Source organism: Callithrix jacchus, chromosome 11 (assembly GCF_049354715.1).
Source record: "Callithrix jacchus isolate 240 chromosome 11, calJac240_pri, whole genome shotgun sequence".
NCBI classification, from domain to species: Eukaryota; Metazoa; Chordata; class Mammalia; order Primates; family Cebidae; genus Callithrix; species Callithrix jacchus.
Window position 1 is genome coordinate 18,364,324 of NC_133512.1, and position 19,675 is coordinate 18,383,998.

The 19,675-nt window shown below is 50.9% G+C and overlaps 1 protein-coding gene across 31 annotated transcripts in view; it reads right to left on the reverse strand.

The window, feature by feature from the left end:
- Positions 1 to 4,223: 4,223 nt before the first annotated feature.
- Positions 4,224 to 19,675, reverse strand: part of COBL (cordon-bleu WH2 repeat protein) — a 288,078-nt gene continuing 272,626 nt past the window's right edge. For all 31 annotated transcript variants that reach the window (XR_013523869.1, XR_013523868.1, XM_035253433.3 and 28 more), the window contains 4 exons: positions 16,817 to 18,696; positions 15,609 to 15,728; positions 14,196 to 14,459; positions 4,224 to 5,593 (listed from right to left, as the gene is read on the reverse strand). Coding sequence is in view for 29 of the 31 variants with exons in the window: in XM_035253433.3 (XP_035109324.2) it covers positions 5,576 to 5,593; positions 14,196 to 14,459; positions 15,609 to 15,728; positions 16,817 to 18,696 (2,282 nt within the window). In the remaining 2 variants the exon portion in view is untranslated. The remainder of the gene's footprint in view (positions 5,594 to 14,195; positions 14,460 to 15,608; positions 15,729 to 16,816; positions 18,697 to 19,675) is intronic.

The following is a 19,675-nucleotide window of genomic DNA, read 5'->3' on the forward strand; positions in this document are numbered from 1 at the left end:
TCTCTTACTTGGATCCTGCTCTTCCTGACATGATGGTCAGGCCAGGGCCATGCCTGCCTCCCAGCACTGGACTACAGAGAAGGAGGTGGTGACACTGGCCCCAGCTCCCATTTGTAGGAACTGGTGCCACAGATGTCCCATGGAGAGCTCCATGGCACCTGTCAGGAGATGGGCAGCAGGGGTGGGAGGCTTTGCTATGCTTGATTTTAAGCCCTTTGGGAGACGCCTCCGGGAGCTGGGGAGGATTTGCCTGCCTGAGAACAACACACCAAAGACAACTGCAGCCCCAGCCTACGTGCCCGTCCAAGCCAGCGGTCCAGCCTGGTGCCCGTCAGAGCCAGCGGTCCAGCCTGCATGCCCGTCAGAGCCAGCGGTCCAGCCTGGTGCCCGTCAGAGCCAGCGGTCCAGCCTGGTGCCCGTCAGAGCCAGCGGTCCAGCCTGGTGCCCGTCAGAGCCAGCGGTCCAGCCTGCATGCCCGTCAGAGCCAGCGGTCCAGCCTGGTGCCCGTCAGAGCCAGCGGTCCAGCCTGCGTGCCTGTCAGAGCCAACAGTCCAGCTTGGTGCCCGTCTGAGCCAGAGGTTCAGCCTGCGTGCCTGTCAGAGCCAGGGGTCCAGCCTGGTGCCTGTCAGAGCCAGCGGTCCAGCCTGGTGCTCGTCAGAGCCAGCAGTTCAGCCTGCATGCCTGTCAGAGCCAGTGGTTCAGCCTGTGTGCCTCAGGCTGCTGGAAACCTCCCCTCAGCCCCCTCCCCTTCCTTCCCAATCAATCAAGTGGACACCACAGCCTGCCATGCTCAGACAGGGTTCAGCTTCCTGGTATTTCCTAGATAGCTGCTGTCCAAATCCAACATCACCGTCCCCTGCCTGGATTTTCCCAGCTCTCCTTCCTGCCTCCCAGCAGCCAGTCCAGTCCCCTCCCCAATGACAGTACGGTTCTTTGTGATAGGAAAAAATAACAGTCTTAAGAGTAAGAAAAGCGTCCATAGATCTCCACTCCAACAAAGCCCCTTGGTCTGGGGCAAAAGCCAGGATCAGTTAGAATCCAAGTCCACAGGAGCAGGCACACCTGTGCCCAAGTGCCACATCCCCATGCAGTGCATCAAACCAGGAGGAACCACATCTGCAGAGGTGTCTGGGCCCTGGAAAGCCCCCTTACACAGCACAGAGGTCAGAACGATGTGGGGCGTGAAGGAGAAGAAGGCAGCCTTCCTGGACACCCCTCTTCCCTCCCTCTCCTTGCTCTCCTCGTGCCTCCATCCCAGAGGAAGGTTCCTGATTGGTCAGATTTCAGGACTGCACTCGGTAGATGTCATTGCGTGCAGAAAGGCCCTCCTGGAAGGAGCGAGCTGGAGCCGTCATGGGATCTGCCCAGGGCTGACTCAGCATCACCCACGGGGTCAAGATGAGAAGGCTGAACAGAGCCGTGGACTTGTGGGCTGGAGGATGGCTCTGCTCGGCTTTGAGTTCGGTGGTCATATTGGTCTTTCTCTTTGCCCCTTTTCTTTCTCCCTTGTTTTGTTTCTGGAATGGATGTGATGACCTTTTTGTTCCTTTTAAATTCCAAACCAGTTGAGAACTCTGACCCTGACGTCTGAATGATAACGGTCAGCCTGCCCCATGGCTTAGTGAGGTTCCCTGTCGCTTCTCCACTCTCCACCTGAGCACAGTCAGCTGCCCTCAGCGAGCTTCCCAGGTCTGGGAAGGCTCCGGCGCTTGGTTAGCTCTGAGGTCAGTGTAAGGAAGAGGGAACAGGTCAAAGGCCACACTTAGGACCGTGACCAGAGGGGCCGTGGAGTGGAAGCAGCAGACACCTGATGGCTGCGGGAGACACCCGTGGAGATGGCGGAGCTGCTTCCTTTGTCCTCCTGTCTGGATGGTCACTGAGGCAGTCATCCCCGGTAGTGCGCACAGTGGGGCAGGGTGTGCAACAGCTGCTCAGGGCGTGGCACTGCCAGTTGGCCGGGCATGCCAGTGAGAGATTTGGTAGGTAACTAAAATCTGAGATCAGGAGCTTCGGTGAAAGGCTGCCCAGGGCTGCATGGGGACTATCAGCACAGAAAGGACTGTCTGAGGCTACACAGAGATGCCCAGAGAGGGAAATCACAGCACCCGCGTCCAAGAGATGGTGTGGGATTGTCAGGCAGATTGCACATGCACTGCCCTGTTAATCCCGGGCAGGAGGCATGATCCAGGTCCTGCCTCAGGACAGTCAGTTTCGGAAGCCACAGCCATCCACGAGGCTCTCCACAGCCTGGCAGGAGGCATGGAAGGACCCATGTGGGCTCCCTTCTGGGTGTGATGTGTGATACAGAGGCAGGGAGACAATGTGAAGTCCAGACCAGGCTGAAGAGCCCTGGGCTCTCGACCAGGGCAGACTCCCCCTGCTGCTTCCCCTCGCGTATTCACTCCTTCATGGAACATTTACTGAATACCTCACCTGAGCCAGACACTAAAAATACCATAGGACTTATGACCTGAACTGGGACAGTTTGGGAAGGAGAGAGAACGCCAGTAATAATATGCAGGGATAACCGATGTGACCAGGCCTTTTCCTGGGATCTTGACCTGGAAAGTTCATACAGAGATGCACGTGGCCCCGGCTCCCGGCTGTAATCAGAAAGACAGGTGTGAGCCCCAGAGGGAAGGTGATGTGGGGGGACAGGCAGAGGGAACAGAAGCAGACGCGGGTGCAGAGGGCGCAGGGAGGAGGGTTTGACTTTGACTGTGGTGGAGACACACAGAGGGTGGCATCTCGAGGACAGGGTTGGCCTTTCTGGTGTATGCGGGTGGGCAGTGATGGTGCTGGCATCTCTGGCAAGGAACTGCAAGGGGACCCACAGGAGCTCCCGGTGCACTCAGGAACTTGGTGGTGGCTTGATGTTGACACAGGACAGGAAGGTGGAGGTCGAGGCCAGGGACGTGGGAGGTGGCAGTGTGTGTGGGGGGCAGTGTGGATCTAGGCACTAGAGTCCTGTAGGTGACTGGTTTAGACTTAACTGTGGGCAATGCAGAGTCACAGAAGCACGTTTCAAGACTGAGAATGTCACCGAGGTACTCAATCCTCTAAGCCTTCAGTGTGCTCATCTGGAAGACATTGCCTTCACATCACCTGGGCTCACTGAGAAAATGAACCGAGAATAATCATGAAACACTCTGTAAGAAGACCAAAGTAAGGCCGGAGCTGTCATTCTTCCATGTTCCACCCTTCACAACCCAGGCTTCCGCATGGCTTGAGATGCAGAAGGCAACACAATTTCAAGAGTAGATTTAGCCTAAAGTGGGTCCCCCTCCCTTCACAAGGAAAATGAACTTGGAGGTGGGTGCCCTCTCGTCCCTCCCAAAGCCTACCTCTGGGCCCCTTCTGTCTGCTGCCCCCTTGGTCTGGCCGGGAGCAGGGCTGCTCTGAGAAGAGGGACATCATGCAATATGTGAGGACCACGGGCAGAAGCCAGCGACACTGTCTGCCTGACCTCCCATTCCTGACACTGGCCTTCCTGTGCCTCTAACACCCAGGCAGCACCCCGCCCCAGGGCCTTTGCACTCACTCCTCTCGCTACCAGTCATGCGTCCATCTGGAGTTTGCTCCGTCACTTACTTCATGTTTTTGCTCAACAGTCATCTCACTGGGCCCTTCTTCATCGTTCTGTCTGTCTCCTTCATTCCCCTTTCCTGATCGTTTTTCTTTCTTTTCTTTGAGCCAGAGAGTCTCACTCTGTCATCCAGGCTGGAGTACAGTGATACAATCTCGGCTCACTGCAACTTCTGCCTCCTGGGTTCCAGTGATTCTCTTGCCTCAGCCTCCCGAGTAGCTAGGACTACAGGCATCTGTCACGTCGCTGGCTAATTTTGGTATTTTTGGTAGAGACGGTGTTTCGCCCTGTTGGTCAGGCTGATCTTGAACTCCTGACCTCAAGTGATCCACCCGCCTCTGCCTCCCAAAGTGCCGGGATTACAGGCATGAGCGACTACGCCTGGCCTCCCGACGGTTTTTCTTCTTCACACTCATCGGCATCTAAATGTACTCAACATTTTTCTTACTTACATTATGGCTATAGTCTGTCTCCTCCACAGTAATGCAATGTGAATTTTGTCAGCTGTGTGTAACCCAGGGCACTGAGGAGTGCAGGAGGCAGCCAGAAACGTGTGATGGTTGAATAAATGAATCCGTCCTTCCCATTTCAGAAGAGGGGTATTGAAACCAATTGTAGTATGAAATTCACACAACAGTGAAGATTTGATTTTCCTTTATTTGTGGCACTAAAAGACAAAGAGTAGGTAGCTGTAATGAAGCTGTAATTGGCTGGTAGGTCTTGCCTCGCCAAGAGTTTAGCAACGTTCATCAGTGAACGCAGAACAGCTTCGATTCTACCTGAGGCCCAGAAATGAGATCGCTGTGAAACATGAAAGTGACCTCACCATCCTTGTTTTCTCACTCAGATACAGATTTTATTTTGTAAATGCATCTTGATTTCTATGACTTTGTGTTTTTTTTTCAATATAACAAAATGTTTTAGAGATATATATGAAAAACTACTGCTGTAGTTAAACCTCATTATAAATACTGGTGACTGAGCACCATGTGCTAGAAGACCACGATATAATACAAAGGGAGCCAGCGAGCTGTTGGGCAAATGCGTCAAGGCTCAACCAAAATTGTGACGCTCTCGGCGCAACTTTGATCTGAACTCTCTGACAGGCGGGCATCCAACATCCCTGCTCCTTGGCCTTCTGCAGGATTTCACAAGGCTCCCAGGGAAGTCACCAGGCTCTGTACACAGGCACGCTAGGGGAGGCCTATGCCACTTCATAGCCTGGGGAACGGCTGTCCATGTAGGGCACTGCCCGTCTACTCCAGCGGTGTTGTGACCTCAGCCACCCGCCACCCTTGGAGGACTCAGATGTGCCCTGGCCACAGGATCACGTAGGACTGTTTTCTGGGTGGCAATAGTAGATTTTTAAAAGCTTAGTTGGTCAGATCATGACTGTGACCCTCTGTGAAATGGTAACTCCAAATATTTGAGGAAGAAGAATCCAGTGGTTTTATTGCCTAAGAAATTCACCTTTGAAAAGCCTCCCAATGTTTTTCTTTTCTTTTTTACTACCAAAACACACAGCGTCACGGAGCATCTCACGTTCAGATTCTTCCAACTGACTTATACATATTTTTCTAGAATTCAAAAGATCTTAAATCAGTAAGTGGTTTCATCCATCTGCATGTGGTAAAAGTCTCCAAAGTCCAAAATCAGTCTAAGGCATGATTCTTTTCACTTTGCTCATAAATATAATTAAGTGAGTGCTGGGTTCCAGCATTTATATTCCCATCAACCTGCCAACAAGAATCGTTTATTGGCAACTTAAGATATTCAGAGGCAAAACACATTTCCTTGGCACACGAGCTGTGCAGCAACGCAGCGTCTTCTCCTTTCCTTTTGATTCCTTCCAAAATCAACTGCACGCATTTTGGCCTGTAGACAAGAAAGTCACACCAAAACTAGATGTTCCTGGCTATGTAGACTCCTTGAGTGATGCCTGTGGGCGTCTTACAGGTGGGTTTCTGCAATTCTCTGACCTCTGTTCATTCACACGAGCAAGGGCACCTGCAGGGAAGAGACATTCGCAGTTATTTGGTATGTGTCAAGAAGCCCAGGGTGCAGCTCTTCCAGTGGTAAAGAGCTCTGTGCACAGCCACGCTTGCCACAGTACTCTTGAAACCCACTGACACTTTACACTGACACCCATACTACTTATTGTCCCAAATAATACATCTTTCTGAAACAAATATATGCTTAGGAGCTTTCAGTGACAGCGGGAAGTCATCAGAGGGTACACAGACAGACCTGCAGGTCCCTGTCATTTTCGCAGACCTATCTGTTGCCAGTCCCTCCCTCTGGTCCCCGGGCCTGCTAGAGTGTTCTGCAGGTTTGTCTCCTGACACTGGAGTCGGGGCGTTTCATGGCAACAGTGATGGCAGACTCACCACCCCATCCCCAGTGCACAGAGCTTCCTGAGTGCTGCGTAGTATGTGGCGTGAATGAACAAATGCTAACTCACAAGTTCCTATTCCACGTGATGAGAGGCTCAAGCTTCCACTGTGAGTTCAGCCCTTCAACCTGCTGTGATAACCTATCTGCAGAAAATTGACTTGTGGAGTTTTGAAGGAAAAATCCAGTGCCTCTAAAGGCAACAATCAAACCATGTTTAAGAAGAGGGATGGATTAATGTGAAGCCATGTGAAAAGATTGGTCACTAGTATTTCATCAGGTTCAGCACATTCTAAATTTAGCTGCGCTATGACTTGGGCAACATGTACCATTTTACCAGTGTTCTCAAAGTGAATATCCAAGGACACATATTTGTCTTAACACCAACCAGCACCATCACCACTGCCACCACCACCACAATCACCACCACCATCACGACTACCACCACTGCCACCAGCACCACAATCACCACCACCATCACCACTACCACCACTGACACCAGCACCACAATCACCACCACCATCACCACTACCACCACCACAATTACCACCATCACCACCACCACCACCACCACTGCCACCATCACAATCACCACCATCACCACTGCCACCACTACAATTACCACCACCACCACCACTGCCACTACCACAATTACCACCACCATCACCACCGCCACCACTGCCACCACAACCACAATCACCACCACCATCACCACTGCCACCACTACAATTACCAACACCACCACCACTGCCACTACCACAATTACCACCACCATCACCACCACCACCACTGCCACCACCACAATCACCACCACCATCACCACTGCCACCACTGACACCAGCACCACAATCACCACCACCATCACCACTGCCACCAGCACAGTTACCACTACCACCACTGCCACCACCACAATTACCACCATCACCACCACCACCACCACTGCCACCACCACAATTACCACCACCATCACCACTGCCACCACTACAATTACCACCACCACCACCACCACCACCACTGCCACCACCACAATTACCACCATCACCACCACCACCATCACCACTGCCACCACCACAATTACCAGCACCATCACCATTGCCAGCACCACAATTACCACCACCATCACCACTGCCACCACTACAATTACCACCACCACCACCACTGCCACTACCACAATTACCACCATCATCACCATTGCCACCACCATCACCACTGCCACCACCATCACCACTGGCACCACCATCACCACTGCCACCACCACAATTACCATCACCATCATCACTGCCACCACCACAATTACCACCACCATCACCACTGCCACCATCACCACAATTACCACCACCACTATCACGTGGAAAGTATCTAGAATCTTTCCTATGTGCTTGCATGTGCCAGACACCATTTCAAGCATGACACAAGTCCACTCATTAAAACATCAGCTCAAACAAATAAAGGATTTATTACTGTCATTATTATGTGTGTGTCTCCAATATAAAGATGAAGAAACTAAAGTTATACAGGGTAACTCGCCTCACATCAAATGCTAGTCAGTCACGATCCTCCCAGGCCATTTGAGCAGAGGGCACCCACACAGCCCAGTAGGCAGTGTCCTCTGTCTGGACCAGGACCCCAGGGCCCACCTCCCAGTTCCCTTGGCCTCGGGGTCTCTGCATCCTGCTAGTCATCCCACCCTGGCAGCCTTTACAAGGAAGCTGGAGTGTGAGAAGGTCTGTGAGGACAGCCCTGATCACAGCCTCCTTCTGCAGCATCTTCTCTGAGCTGGGTCTGGACCCTACCCTGTGCATGCTCTCTCACGCATCCCTCGCATCAATCTTACAGATGAGGAAATGAAGCCCCAAAACCAGAAGCACTGGGAAGATGGGCACCACTCGGGCCTGTCTGACACGGGGCGCACCAAGCTCCTCCATGTCCCTCGCTTCTCTAGGTTCCCTTGGGCCCTCTTCCTGGACTCCCATGACAAGGGATTTAATGTCTACTTTAAGCCTGTCCAACCCACGGCCTGGGACCACTTTACATGTGTCCCAACACAAATTTGTCAACTTTCTTAAAACACCATGAGATTTTTTTGCAATTTTTCTTTTAGCTCACCAGCTATCGTTAGTATATTTTATAAGTGGCACAAGACAATTCTTCTTCCAGTGTGGCCTAGGGAAGCCAAAAGATTGGATACCCCTGATCTGCTTGTACAAATGCAGTACCCACTTAGCCAGGTCTGAATTCCTGAGGGCCCCACTTATTATGGTCTGAATGCTTGTATGCTCCCAAATTCACGTGCTGAAATTGACCTCCAAGACGGTGGTATTAAAAGGTGGGACTCTGCGATATGATGAGGTCATGGGGGTTGGACATCACGAAGGGATTGGTGTCCTTATCAAGGAGGCCCCAGGGAGCGTGTCTGCCTTTCTATCATGTGACGTGATGGGCAAGACTCACGGAACTCATGACGTGGAAGGGGAGGCAGGCAGGCAACAAAGGCCACACCGATTGTAGAGAAATTAGAGCTGCGGTTTGCATTACGCAGGAAAAATGATGAGACGCTGTCCTGGAAACCTAATCTAGACTGAGGGAGGCTTTCTAAAGATGTGAGGTTAATAAAGGGACAAAAGGATGAGTGAGGAATGGGCTGGTCGAGTGTGAGGAACAGCTTTAGAGGAGTGGAGAACAGCATTGCTGGCCCAGGGCGGTCACTGCGGGAGGGGTGCTTCTGGCACCAGGCTTCCCCTTGTTTTACTTGCAGAAGAGGCAGCTGACTTGGTAGAGTTGCAATGAGCAGAAGAATCACATGCAAAGTCTGCAAAGGCAGAACGGACCCATGCCTCAGAACAATTCCACCTTCACCAGAGCATACCACAGGTTTACATCATGAGCAACCAAACCCAGGGGTGGTGCAACTGTACCGTGGGCCACATTCATGTCCTGATAGGAATTACCATTGCCCGGTCACAGCAACTTGGAGTCCTCTAATGTGCACGTGAAGACCTGGGGTTTAGACGAAAGGAGAGTTGCTGCATTGTTTCTCCTTCCCGGCTTGGGGCCTCCTGTTACTGTCACATGTCTAATAATTTCTCACAAGGTCTGTGGTCAAGGCCAAGTGTCCTGACACGTGTGGTCCACATCAGTTAACTCCTGCCGTGGGAAAACAGGCACCTGTGAGGGCCCAGACAAGAGACTGGAACTTGGTTCAGTGGCACATTTCCCAATGCGGCAAGGAGCTGATAAGGTGTCTGGGCCCAGCAGCAGAAGGACCTATGGAAGGGCTGGGAGAAGTCATTTACAACATCTGTGCCCCATTTTTGCACCTGTCAAAGGGGAGCTACGGCCTTGACTTCCAGGAAAGTGTTGGGGTAGATGCTTGCTCTGATGCCCTCTGGGGAGGAAAGATCCGCTTAGCTGTGCTATGACTCCTGGAACCCAGGAGTACTGTCCCCCTACCCCCGTCATCAGGATTAGCCCACCTCAGTTTCTTTTGAAAAGTTCCTAAGGCTGACAACAGACTCCAGGCCCCGCCCCCTTCCTCTGGCTGAGAGCTCCTGAGGACACAGACCACCTCGTCTCACACAAGCAGCTCCGACAGTGCCCAAACCCTGGTAGGTTTTCCGGAAATGCTTGTGGAATGAAGCACTAAACGTGAATGTTTTACATATACACATGGATTAGGAGGGTACTTGTACATTCTGGGACTTCTGAAATAATGCACTTAAAACAGATCAACAGAGACAGACGCATACGGCCGTACCTTTCATATGAATGCAGGGCTGAGTGGAAGCAAGCACTGAGTATGGGGTGGAGTGGGGGCAGCTCTGAACGCTGCCTTTAGGAGGAGTGGGTGTTCCACTGAGAAGGGGGCACACACGCAGCAGAGCTGCAAATGCTCTTATTTGGAGCTGGAGGAAAAACTCAGCTGGGAGCTTCTCTGACAGCCACAAACACAGAGGCAGAGACATTATTGGATTCACACCGTGAAGGCAAATGTATTTCAATTGCCTTGAAAAATGGCAAAGTCACTGTTAAGGTAATTATTCCTCGCATATCAAATTTATCCTTTTGTATTTGATCATGATCACTGCCAATGTGAAACTTGTGTATTACAGGTTGGGTGACCAATCGCCCAGTTTGCCTGCGACTGTCCCAGAAAACCCTCCCAGCACAGCTGAGCACCCTCATTAAAAGGAGGCGGCTGCACTGCTAAGTGCAGGTTCAGTGCGGGAGGAGAGTCTGCAGATTCACGCACTGCAGCCCTGGGAAAGCCAGGGACACCCCTCTGTTCCACGATATGCTCCCAGCAATGCCGTTCTGGAGCCCTCACTAAACACCCAAAAGAAGACCCAAGAAACCCTGTGTCTACTCAGAACCTACAGAGAACCAACCCACACTGGGAGCCCCTGAATTTACTATATTTTCCTCAAGGTTAGCATAGCTTTTAAAATTTTTCTTTCTTTTAAAAATGTCATTTGTTACTTTTTAAGAGACAGGATTTTGCTCTGTCACCCAGGTTGATGCAAGCGCAGGGGCCTGATCATAGCTCACTACAGCCTGGAACTCATGAGCTCAAAGAATCCTCCTACCTTCGCCTCACAAGGAACTGGGACTACAGGCCCGTGCCACCAAGCTGCCTCATTTTTACTTTTTGTAGAGACTGGGGGTCTTGTTATGTTGCCCAGACTCATCTCGAACTCCTGGCCTCAAGCAATCCTCTTGCCTCAGCCTCCCAAAATGCTGGCATTACAGGGGTGAGCCGCGATGCCCAGCCAGCATAGCTTCAAAAGTCCAAAAGGTAAAATAAAAACTAAATAATAAAGAGGCAAAACCCATATAATTTGATGTTCGCATGCCATAATATACACCGAAGTGTATTTGCTACAAAGACAATATAACCTCCGGGATCCATGCCCAGCTGTAGTGCCACCTAACCAGGCTTGTTAGAAAAATTGCAATTCATTCCCTGAATTGCAAATGTTTCCCATGACCACAGGTCTACTCTCAACACAAATGAGCAGACAGGGTGAACTGCAAGGACATGTGGTCAGTTAACGCCTGCAAGAGAAAGAATCATGGGTCCAGGTGAGGCCACCTTGGCCCTCTGCACCTGTGTCTCCCTGATGAACGCTGAACAGAGGCCAGGAGGGCAGGTCGACCACCCAATTCCTGTCCTCCTAGGGCAGGTTTTCTTCAGCAGAGTTTCTGTGGTTCTGTGATAAAGCATCACGTGCAGAAAGGCTCTGGGGTCACTGGGCCTGGCACTACCATGGTACTACAATGAGACTCAGGGAGTGTGGTTTCCAACGTAGGACTCAGCCAGGAACTCAGGGCCCAGCTTTCAGCCCTGGAGCATCTTGTAAACAGCTCGGGGCATCAAAACCTCAGAAATGCCACATAAATATTCATTACCTAGAACTTTCCAGGGTGGATAAGGCAGCTTACACGACTCAGACTAATCCAAGAAACAATAAAAACCTGGACTTTTGAATGCCCTTTGAAGCAGCTGACAGATGGCTGAGACTGTGCAAGAAACACAATCCCTGCTCCCACCATGGCCAGCACTCCACAGCCGCAGTGACCTTTCCTCCAAGCACGCCTGGGCCTCGTGTGGCACCAACACCCATGGCCTCGTCCAGGCCCGGCCTCTCTCTCTCTGTGGCCTGTGCATATTTCCCCGCTTTCTTTCTCACAGCACAACTCTCTCTGTTCTTTCAGGCCATTCCCAAACTTATTTTTTTTTCCTTTCTGTAAGGCAGAGGAACATACTCTCATAAGCACTCTCAGAAGCAGAAAGCCCTAGTGTTAAATTTGTCTCCTCCATTTACTAGTTGTGGACCTCAGGCCAGCTTTCAGCCTCTCTGGGCCCTAGGCCCTTCATGACTCTGCACAGGATGGAGAGTGTAAAAGCAAAAGATCAAGCAATCAGTCACTGAGATGACTTTTATAAAGCAGTAAGTACAGTGTGCAGTCATGGCCTTCCCAGGATCCCAGTCGGTGTAATTCAAAATGCATGAAAGGCTCAAATGAGATAGACAATTGTCTCCAACCTTAATGTAAAGTCACTTGGAAAGCACTGGAAAATTGCGAATTTGTAGGCTGAAAAATATGATTCAAGATGCAGATGTCCTATGGCCTTCACATTGAGAAACAGTTTTAGAGGCTCAGAAATGTACCCTGGGATCAGTAGAATGACAGAGCTGATCCCAACCTCACCGCTTCATACTCCTCCAGAGAGGCTTCCAACAATCAACCCTTGAAATCAGTGGCTGCCATGTGTGTGTAGGGCAGAGAGGATGCCTCAGAGCTACACTCGAGAACCATCTTCAACAAAATTTGTGCTTATTTTTATGACCTGGCTTTAGCCATTCACCCCAATTTCTTCACTTTTCCCTCATTTTACATAAGTACATACATTCATCAACACATAAATTCTATAGAAATAACAAAAGCATAAAGAAAACCAAAGAGCCCTAAGTTGTTCGTAATTGCCATCCCCCCCGTCCTGAGGAGATGGTATGAATCTTGCCACATCCCTTGCCATCTTAAGGACATTTTTCTCCCCAGCATCCTGGGGTGGGCTGTGCATTCGGTGATGACTGATGCAATTCTTTGCTGTCTGATGTCTCAGGGCAACATCAAATAGCTATGAATGCCTCACTCTCAAACCGGGACGAACTCTGGGGAGCTGACCCAAGAGCTATCACAAATGGTCCCTGGGGAGCTCAGAGAGCCACCAAATCAGTGAGTGCTCAGGCTGTTCTCGCACAGGGTAACAAAGTTGCAACCTCTGGGTGTCTGTGGGGACCCATTCCTCGAGGGACTGCCTTTCACAGCAGGGCTGCCTGCAGGGTGTGGGGCACCTGGAGAGCTGTCTCGCTTCTCTGTGGTGCCAGCAGTCCTATGTGACAGTGGCTCACCCAGTATCTCCTGGGTTGCTTGCTTTCTGCAGAGCACACAACTTGTGAGTCAGGGATGAGTACTTCCTGTGCCCAAACTCATCCATGTCTGAGTCCAGGCTCTATGTGACCAAGCCAAGCAACTCATTCCTCTGAGTCTGGCCTGCTTTATATAGAAAGTGAGGATAGGGGCTGGGCGAGGTGGCTCATGCCTGTCATCCCAGCACTTTGGGAGACCGAGGCGGGAGGATCATAAGTCAGGAGATCAAGGCTATCCTGGCCACAGTGAAACCCCATGTCTACTAAAATATAAAAAATTAGCTGGGCGTGGTGGCTCATGCCTGTGGTCTCAGCTACTCAGGAGGCTGAGGCAGGGAAATCACTTGAACCCAGGAGACGGAGATTACAGTGAGCTGAGATCGCACCTCTCAACTCCAGCCCGGCAACAGTGTGACTCCGTTTCAAAAAAAAAGAGAGAAACTGAGGATAATCTTTAGCACCAACCCCTTGGATACAAATGAAAACATAACCTTAGGATCTGGAAATAATCTCTCAGAAATAAAATCTATTTCCAACCTCCCAGTTATTAACATAACTCCCCACACCCACCAGCAATGGGCAGGAACGGAGGGTCAATCCATTTACTGAATAATGTCAGAATTGAAACAGGTCTCAGAAGCCATCTGGCCCAAGCAGCCCTTTAATCTGGGAATTTCACTGCAGGGGACACAGATTCCACCACCTTCAGGGGCCAGGTGGGCAGTAAAGTGCAGACCAGCACAAGTCCAAACTGCGAGAAGCTGGGGAGATCCAGAAAGTGCATGCTCTGCCCAAGGGACTTCAGATTCCATAACTGTCCAACATTAGGCTGGAAAGCAAGCACGTAAGATTGAATGAATGAATAAATGAATGAATAAGGCTGGCGGCCTCCACGCAGGCTGAGCATGGTGAGTATGTGATGTGTGCTCTGTGGGACCCAAAATGGGTGATCTTCCATCCTATCCCTGGACAGGTGGAAACTGTGGTTAGGGTGGGATCGCACTTGGGTTAGAGTGGGGTTTAGATTCCACCTATCACCATCACCAAGGAGCTGAGGACTGGAGCCGGCACCTACCACGCGGGAGGCTGACTCATCTGCAGATGGGAGCCTGCATCTGCCAGGCTGGTCAGTACATGTGAGGGACACAGTGACTCTGGCTCTCCCCTACCCAACTTGCATCTGACCTGCCCCACGGCTCCAGCCCACAGGCAGGCATGTCCCTGGATCTGCACTGCCCCTCCACCCCTCTGGCCCCACAGAAATGCACATGCACAGTTGCCGTCACCTTTCTCAGTCTCGCAGCCCCTGTGCCAGAGCGAATGGCGTCCATCAAGGCTTGCCTTGCGTCTATGTTGTTGCCAAGCGTGCCTGTGCTGAACCTGGAGGCCGTCCTTGGTGTGCAGAGACCCTGGGAGGGTGGAGGCGGTGGTGGGGGCACGGCTGGCGGGGGCGGAAGGACAAAATCTTCCTGCAGAGGGCTTTCCAAGCCCTGTGAACACAGTGCGGCATCTCTGAAGCTCCGGAGCTCTTCAGAGGCAGAGGATGACACCTGGCAATGAGAAGATGAAATGACTACTATGGAGTGAATGTCTCCCAAAATTCAGGTGTGAAATCCCAGCGCCCAAGGTGGTGGCATGTGGAGATAAGAATTGGGGGTGGTGGCTAGGTTATGAGGTGGAGCCCTCATGAATGGGATTAGTGCTCTTACAAAAAAAGGCTCCAGGGAGCTCTCTCACCCCTGCTACCATGTGAGGATGCAGAGAGAAGGCGCTGTCTATGAGTCAGAATGTAGGCCCTCATGAGATACTGAATCTGCTGGTGCCTTGATCTTAGACTTTGGGCTTCCAGAACCATGAGCAATAAAAATCCGTTATTTATAAGCCACCCAGTCTGTTGGATTCTGGCACAGCAGCCCAAACAGACTAAGGCGGTGACACTGTCCCCAAAGGTTCTTTCTGAGAGGGCAGCACACGGCTGGTTATCTTAACCTTGGACCCGAGACAGTTCTTTTGCAATAAGCCCAGGAAGTCTGTCTTCTCCATGGCTGAGACATCTGCCCCCACGCTCTGTCGGCAGCCAAGCCACTGATCCCAAAGACCAGAAGTTGGCAGTCCTGCCTTACTGAGAACTCTCTGACCTCATGACTTTTCTTGGTATACAAGAATAGAAGTAGAGGCTGGACACGTACATCTGACCCATTATTGGGGACAAGATATGTACTCAGAACCTAGTAAGTAATGTACAAGTCACGTTGTTCCTCAATTTCTGTGCATGGAAACTAAGATGAGACCACTCTGCCCTAAACTCAGGTACATACTGGCTTCCGAGGTTGTGCAAAAACCAGCGCTATATTCATGCAACAACTTTTTTCCAGGTGCGCGGTGGCTTCAGTCCTGGCTGTCCAGTTACGGAAGCCTGGAAATCACACTAGGTGTCCAAATGAATTTGGAAAAGTGCTCAGTTCTAGGCACAGGAAGGAACTGTGCTTCAGCAAAGGCTGAGAGAGTCTCGGGAAGCTCTCACTGTTCCTTGGCAGAGGCTGCTCCAGAACCCTGGAGCAGCGTGTCCACTCCAGTGTCCCAGGCAGGCTGGGTTCGCCACTCTGAAGATGGATGGTTCACCATCCACTGGAAAGAACAGAAGCTTCTGCAGCCCCAGGTCCCTGGGGAGAAGGGGTGATTGGCCCTTCACCTCTTACCTTCCTCAGGCTGCAGGCGCCGCTGTGCCCACGGATGGCCGCCAGCAGTGCAGATCGCTCGCCCTCTGCCTCCGTGTAGGACAGTTTCACAGGCCTGCCGTCTGTAGTGTGTTCTGCTGTCTAGGATATTAACAATGTTACATATTTCACTGAGAACACGGAGAAATGCAAAGTGTAAGGCAGCTCATAAGAAAATCCACTCATGGGCCAGGTGCGGTGGCTCATGCCTATAATCCTAACTACTCAGGAGGCTTAGGCAGGAGAATCATTTGAACTGGGAGGTGGAGGTTGCAGTGAGTCAAGATTGGGCTACTGCACTCCAGCCTGGGCCACAGTGCAGGACTCCGTCTCAAAAAAAAAAAGAAAAAAGAAAACCTACTCATGTCAGCTGAAGCCTATAGGGTCAATTTGACAGCCGTGTCTATGAGGAGGCAGATATAAGAATCAAAGACTGTGCATCTGGGGTAGTTTCAAACAACTGCCTCTTAATGGCAGACCATTCCTTCTGTTCATCCCAGTGTTCCGGAGCAGATGTGTGTGTTTATATCTTGCAGACCCAGAAGAGAATCCAGGGCCCTCACTAGCTAGTGCCGGACCTTGGGCCCAGGCCCCTTGGCCTCACTGTGCCTCAGTTTCCTCATCTGCACAATGGAAAAAATATCCCCTCATTATCAGCGTTGGTGTAGCATTTAAATGAGATAATACTTGTGGCATGTTAAGTGCCTAGACAATGGGCAAGGCCTGTCCTAAAATTACTCCTGTGTTACTGAAGAATGACAGTTTGTTGCTGCTACAAATGCATATGGGAAAGAAGTGACCCATATGCATTTGAATTTTCTCCCCTGTTCCATTGTTTAAGGATGATCATATACATGGTCCTGCCCCTGCCTCTCTACTCTTCTGGCCCTGTGGATGGACATTACGGGCTGTCACCTTTGTCATAGGGCAGCCAGGGGCCAGAAGTCAGTGTGATTAGCCTCACACCCATGCATTTTGGCCCTTCAGTAGTTCAGTACAAATATCTGGTGGAGTACAATGGGAATTCTAGTTAAAATGGAACCTATGTGGTAATAATCCTCACTGTGATCCTTATCCCGCCTCACTCCTTTGCTCTATGCTGAGACTCTGAGACCTGCGCACTGAAGTGGGCGGGTGTGGAAGGCCTGCCTAGGACCTTCCTGTGCCCTGTTGGAGGTTGCCATCCTCACCTTGCGGAGACTGTCCTTCCCTCCAGCAGAGTGGATGGCTTCCATCAGGGCAGAGTGCAGGGATGTATCTTTGGGGACTGGTCTCTGGACAACAGGTTTGAATTTTTTCTTCGGCCCAAAAATGCTGGGTGGCCAAATGTTGTCTGTTTCACTTCCATCTGTAGAGATCACATTGGGCTTTTCCTCTCTTTCTAGGAGAATGTGGCTTTCTGTGCCAGACCCTCCTGGAGGGTGGGACGGCTCGCTGCAGCCTGGGGCGCACATGGAGCCATTGGCCAGCTCCCTGCTGCAGGCCTGGGCATCTGACATGTGCGGAGGGGGCAGGTCTGTACCATCAGGTGCGTGCCTGGGCTCAGATGCTGAGCTGGCCTCCTGGTTACTTGTGCTTTGCTTTCCACTGAAACCACAGCTCTGTCCCACAGAAACACGATCCCTCTGGGAAGACTGAACCAGTGAGAAACAGGAGCTTCTGTGGACAGCAGCACGACCGTCATGAGTAGACAGCTTCCTGTGTGGGTCACTGACCTCTCCACTAGGAGGGGCTCCCACTGCCGAGTCTTCCCTGTGGTTATTGGGAAGGGTGACACAGGGCCGCTGGGCACCGTCCTTCCATCCTTGTGTCTCTGAGTGTGGGCTGGAGGTCCTGTCATCTTTCACAGTGACAGGCAGTGCAGCCAGCACTGGCACGCTGCCTGCGTAACCCTTCTCAGCATGACCATGCGGCCTCACCACATCGGCGTGGACTTTCAGGGGTCCTATGCGCTTGGCAATGGCAGAGGCCACATACTGACTGGACGTTCTTCTCTGAGGCTTGAGAAATGTGACTTCTGTGGTGTGAGCTGCTGGCACCTTCACATGACCCATGCCCACAGTGGGCGGCTGGCTTCTCCTCTCCTCTAGGGGGTTCCGGCCCTCTTGGAGGGTAGACTGCTGCTGGGGTGATATTGGCTTGGGGTCTGCTTGGATTCTGCTCTCTGAATGCTGCATCTGGGTGGGCGCAGGGGTGGAGGGGGGTCCCCTGGCAGAGCTCTCCGAGGGCCGGCCCAGGTGTTTCTCCATAGAGTTGCACCTCCAGAACTCTTTCACTTTCCCAATGGGCTGAGATTCTGCTTCAGGCACAGACGAAGACAGGGAAATGATCCTGATGGCAGTGGCATGGGGACTCACCAGGTTCCCCAGCTCATCAATCTTAATGGCGCCGGTGGAGAGGGACACGTCTCTGTCGTAACATCGCATCTCTGACTTTGGAGGAATAATTTTATAGGTTGTGAGGCCGTGCTTAAGTCCGTAGCTTCTCCCCAGGTTTTGGCCTCGCTGGTGCCATGACGTTGGTGCCAAGGCAGCGTTTTTATCTTTGCCCTCCTTTTCATTCACTGGTTGGGAATTCTCTCTCTCTGTGGCCTGAGTCCTCTCCCCATCAGCACAGCCATGCACCTTGTCTTTCACTTTTGCATTTAGGGTGTCTGTGTGAAGATGTGAAGCAAAAGAAGTCACCCTGGGTGCCGTTTCCATTAGATCCCCATCTTTATGAATGTTGGATAAGGCCACACGGATTCCTTTTCCAATGTCACGGGAAGTGGGGCGCAGGGCAGGTACCTCTTCCCTCTCCTTTCCATGGGCCTGGCTGTGCTCAGCCTGAAGTGGCGTCAGGGAGGCTCTCCTGCAGGAAACACCCTCTAAATCAAAAGACCCAGCGTTGTTGTTTTTGTTGGAAAACAGCCCCAAATCCACAGGGTCATCTGAAACTTCCCCTATGAATGTTACTGGGATTGCATCCGTGTCGCCGTGAGGGATCGCGGCATCCTGTGGGCAGTGGTTAGATGCACCGTGGATGGAGCTGGTGAGGGAGCTGGTGTCTGTTTCATAGCTGTCTTCCATTTCTGCAATGAGGGACAAACACAAATCACAGATATTTCCCACGCCAATTACTTAGTGCAATTGCAGCCACAACTTTGATTTCCCTGAGGTTACTTTTGAAACATTGTTTTGAAAATGTTATTTGGGTTTGTAATCTACATAATATGCCCGGGGCCAGAATCTCAGCTTTTGTTACTCAACACAGCTGTCTGCAGACCCATGATGCTTCAAGGCAAGGTATTCAGTTACAACATGCTGCCAACACTCTTCACTTAACAAACTGATTTCTAGATCCAAGCCTTTGGAAAACCTGTCTCAACACAGGAACATGAAAGTGAGTTGTGGGTTTTGACCTCCATGTTTCTCATGTCCGCCGGAAGCACAACAGAATCTAGAGGATCACTGGCTCTAGCTTTAACTCCTGAAGGAAGCAGAAGACTAAGCCTCGAGTACCTCAGAATTATCATGGCTCTTCCAAGCACGGTACTGGTCATGGGGTGAGAACCTGCAGGACACACTATGGCTGATTCAGATTTTTAGCTCTGTCAACTCTACATTATCATGACAGGAAACTGAAAAGTGAGTCAGACAAAACTTCTAGTCAGTTCTGCAGTCTGTTCTCTTCTTTCTCTTTTTGTTTTAAGGTGTGATAAATACCTAATTTTTAGTTTATTTTCAATATGTGCATTGGAGAAAATAACACAGCTCCTTTGTTTGAAAGGTTCCCTAGTTGTTTACTGCAATTATTTGCCACCTGCTTTGGCCTTGCAGTATTATTTCCCCAAAATATATCAACATAATTTCAATGCCATGAGATGCTCCACTAAAAATGGCTTCATTGTGGTCAAAAGGCTGAGTATATCTCTTTAAGGGATACGCCATATATTAGCAAATTAAGAGAAGTCTTAATGAGGAAATTTGTTTTTTTTTTTGCCACCCTTTTTATTCTTAAACACGTGCGGCATACTTTTAATGGACAAAATGAGTAGTATTCAGAGCACA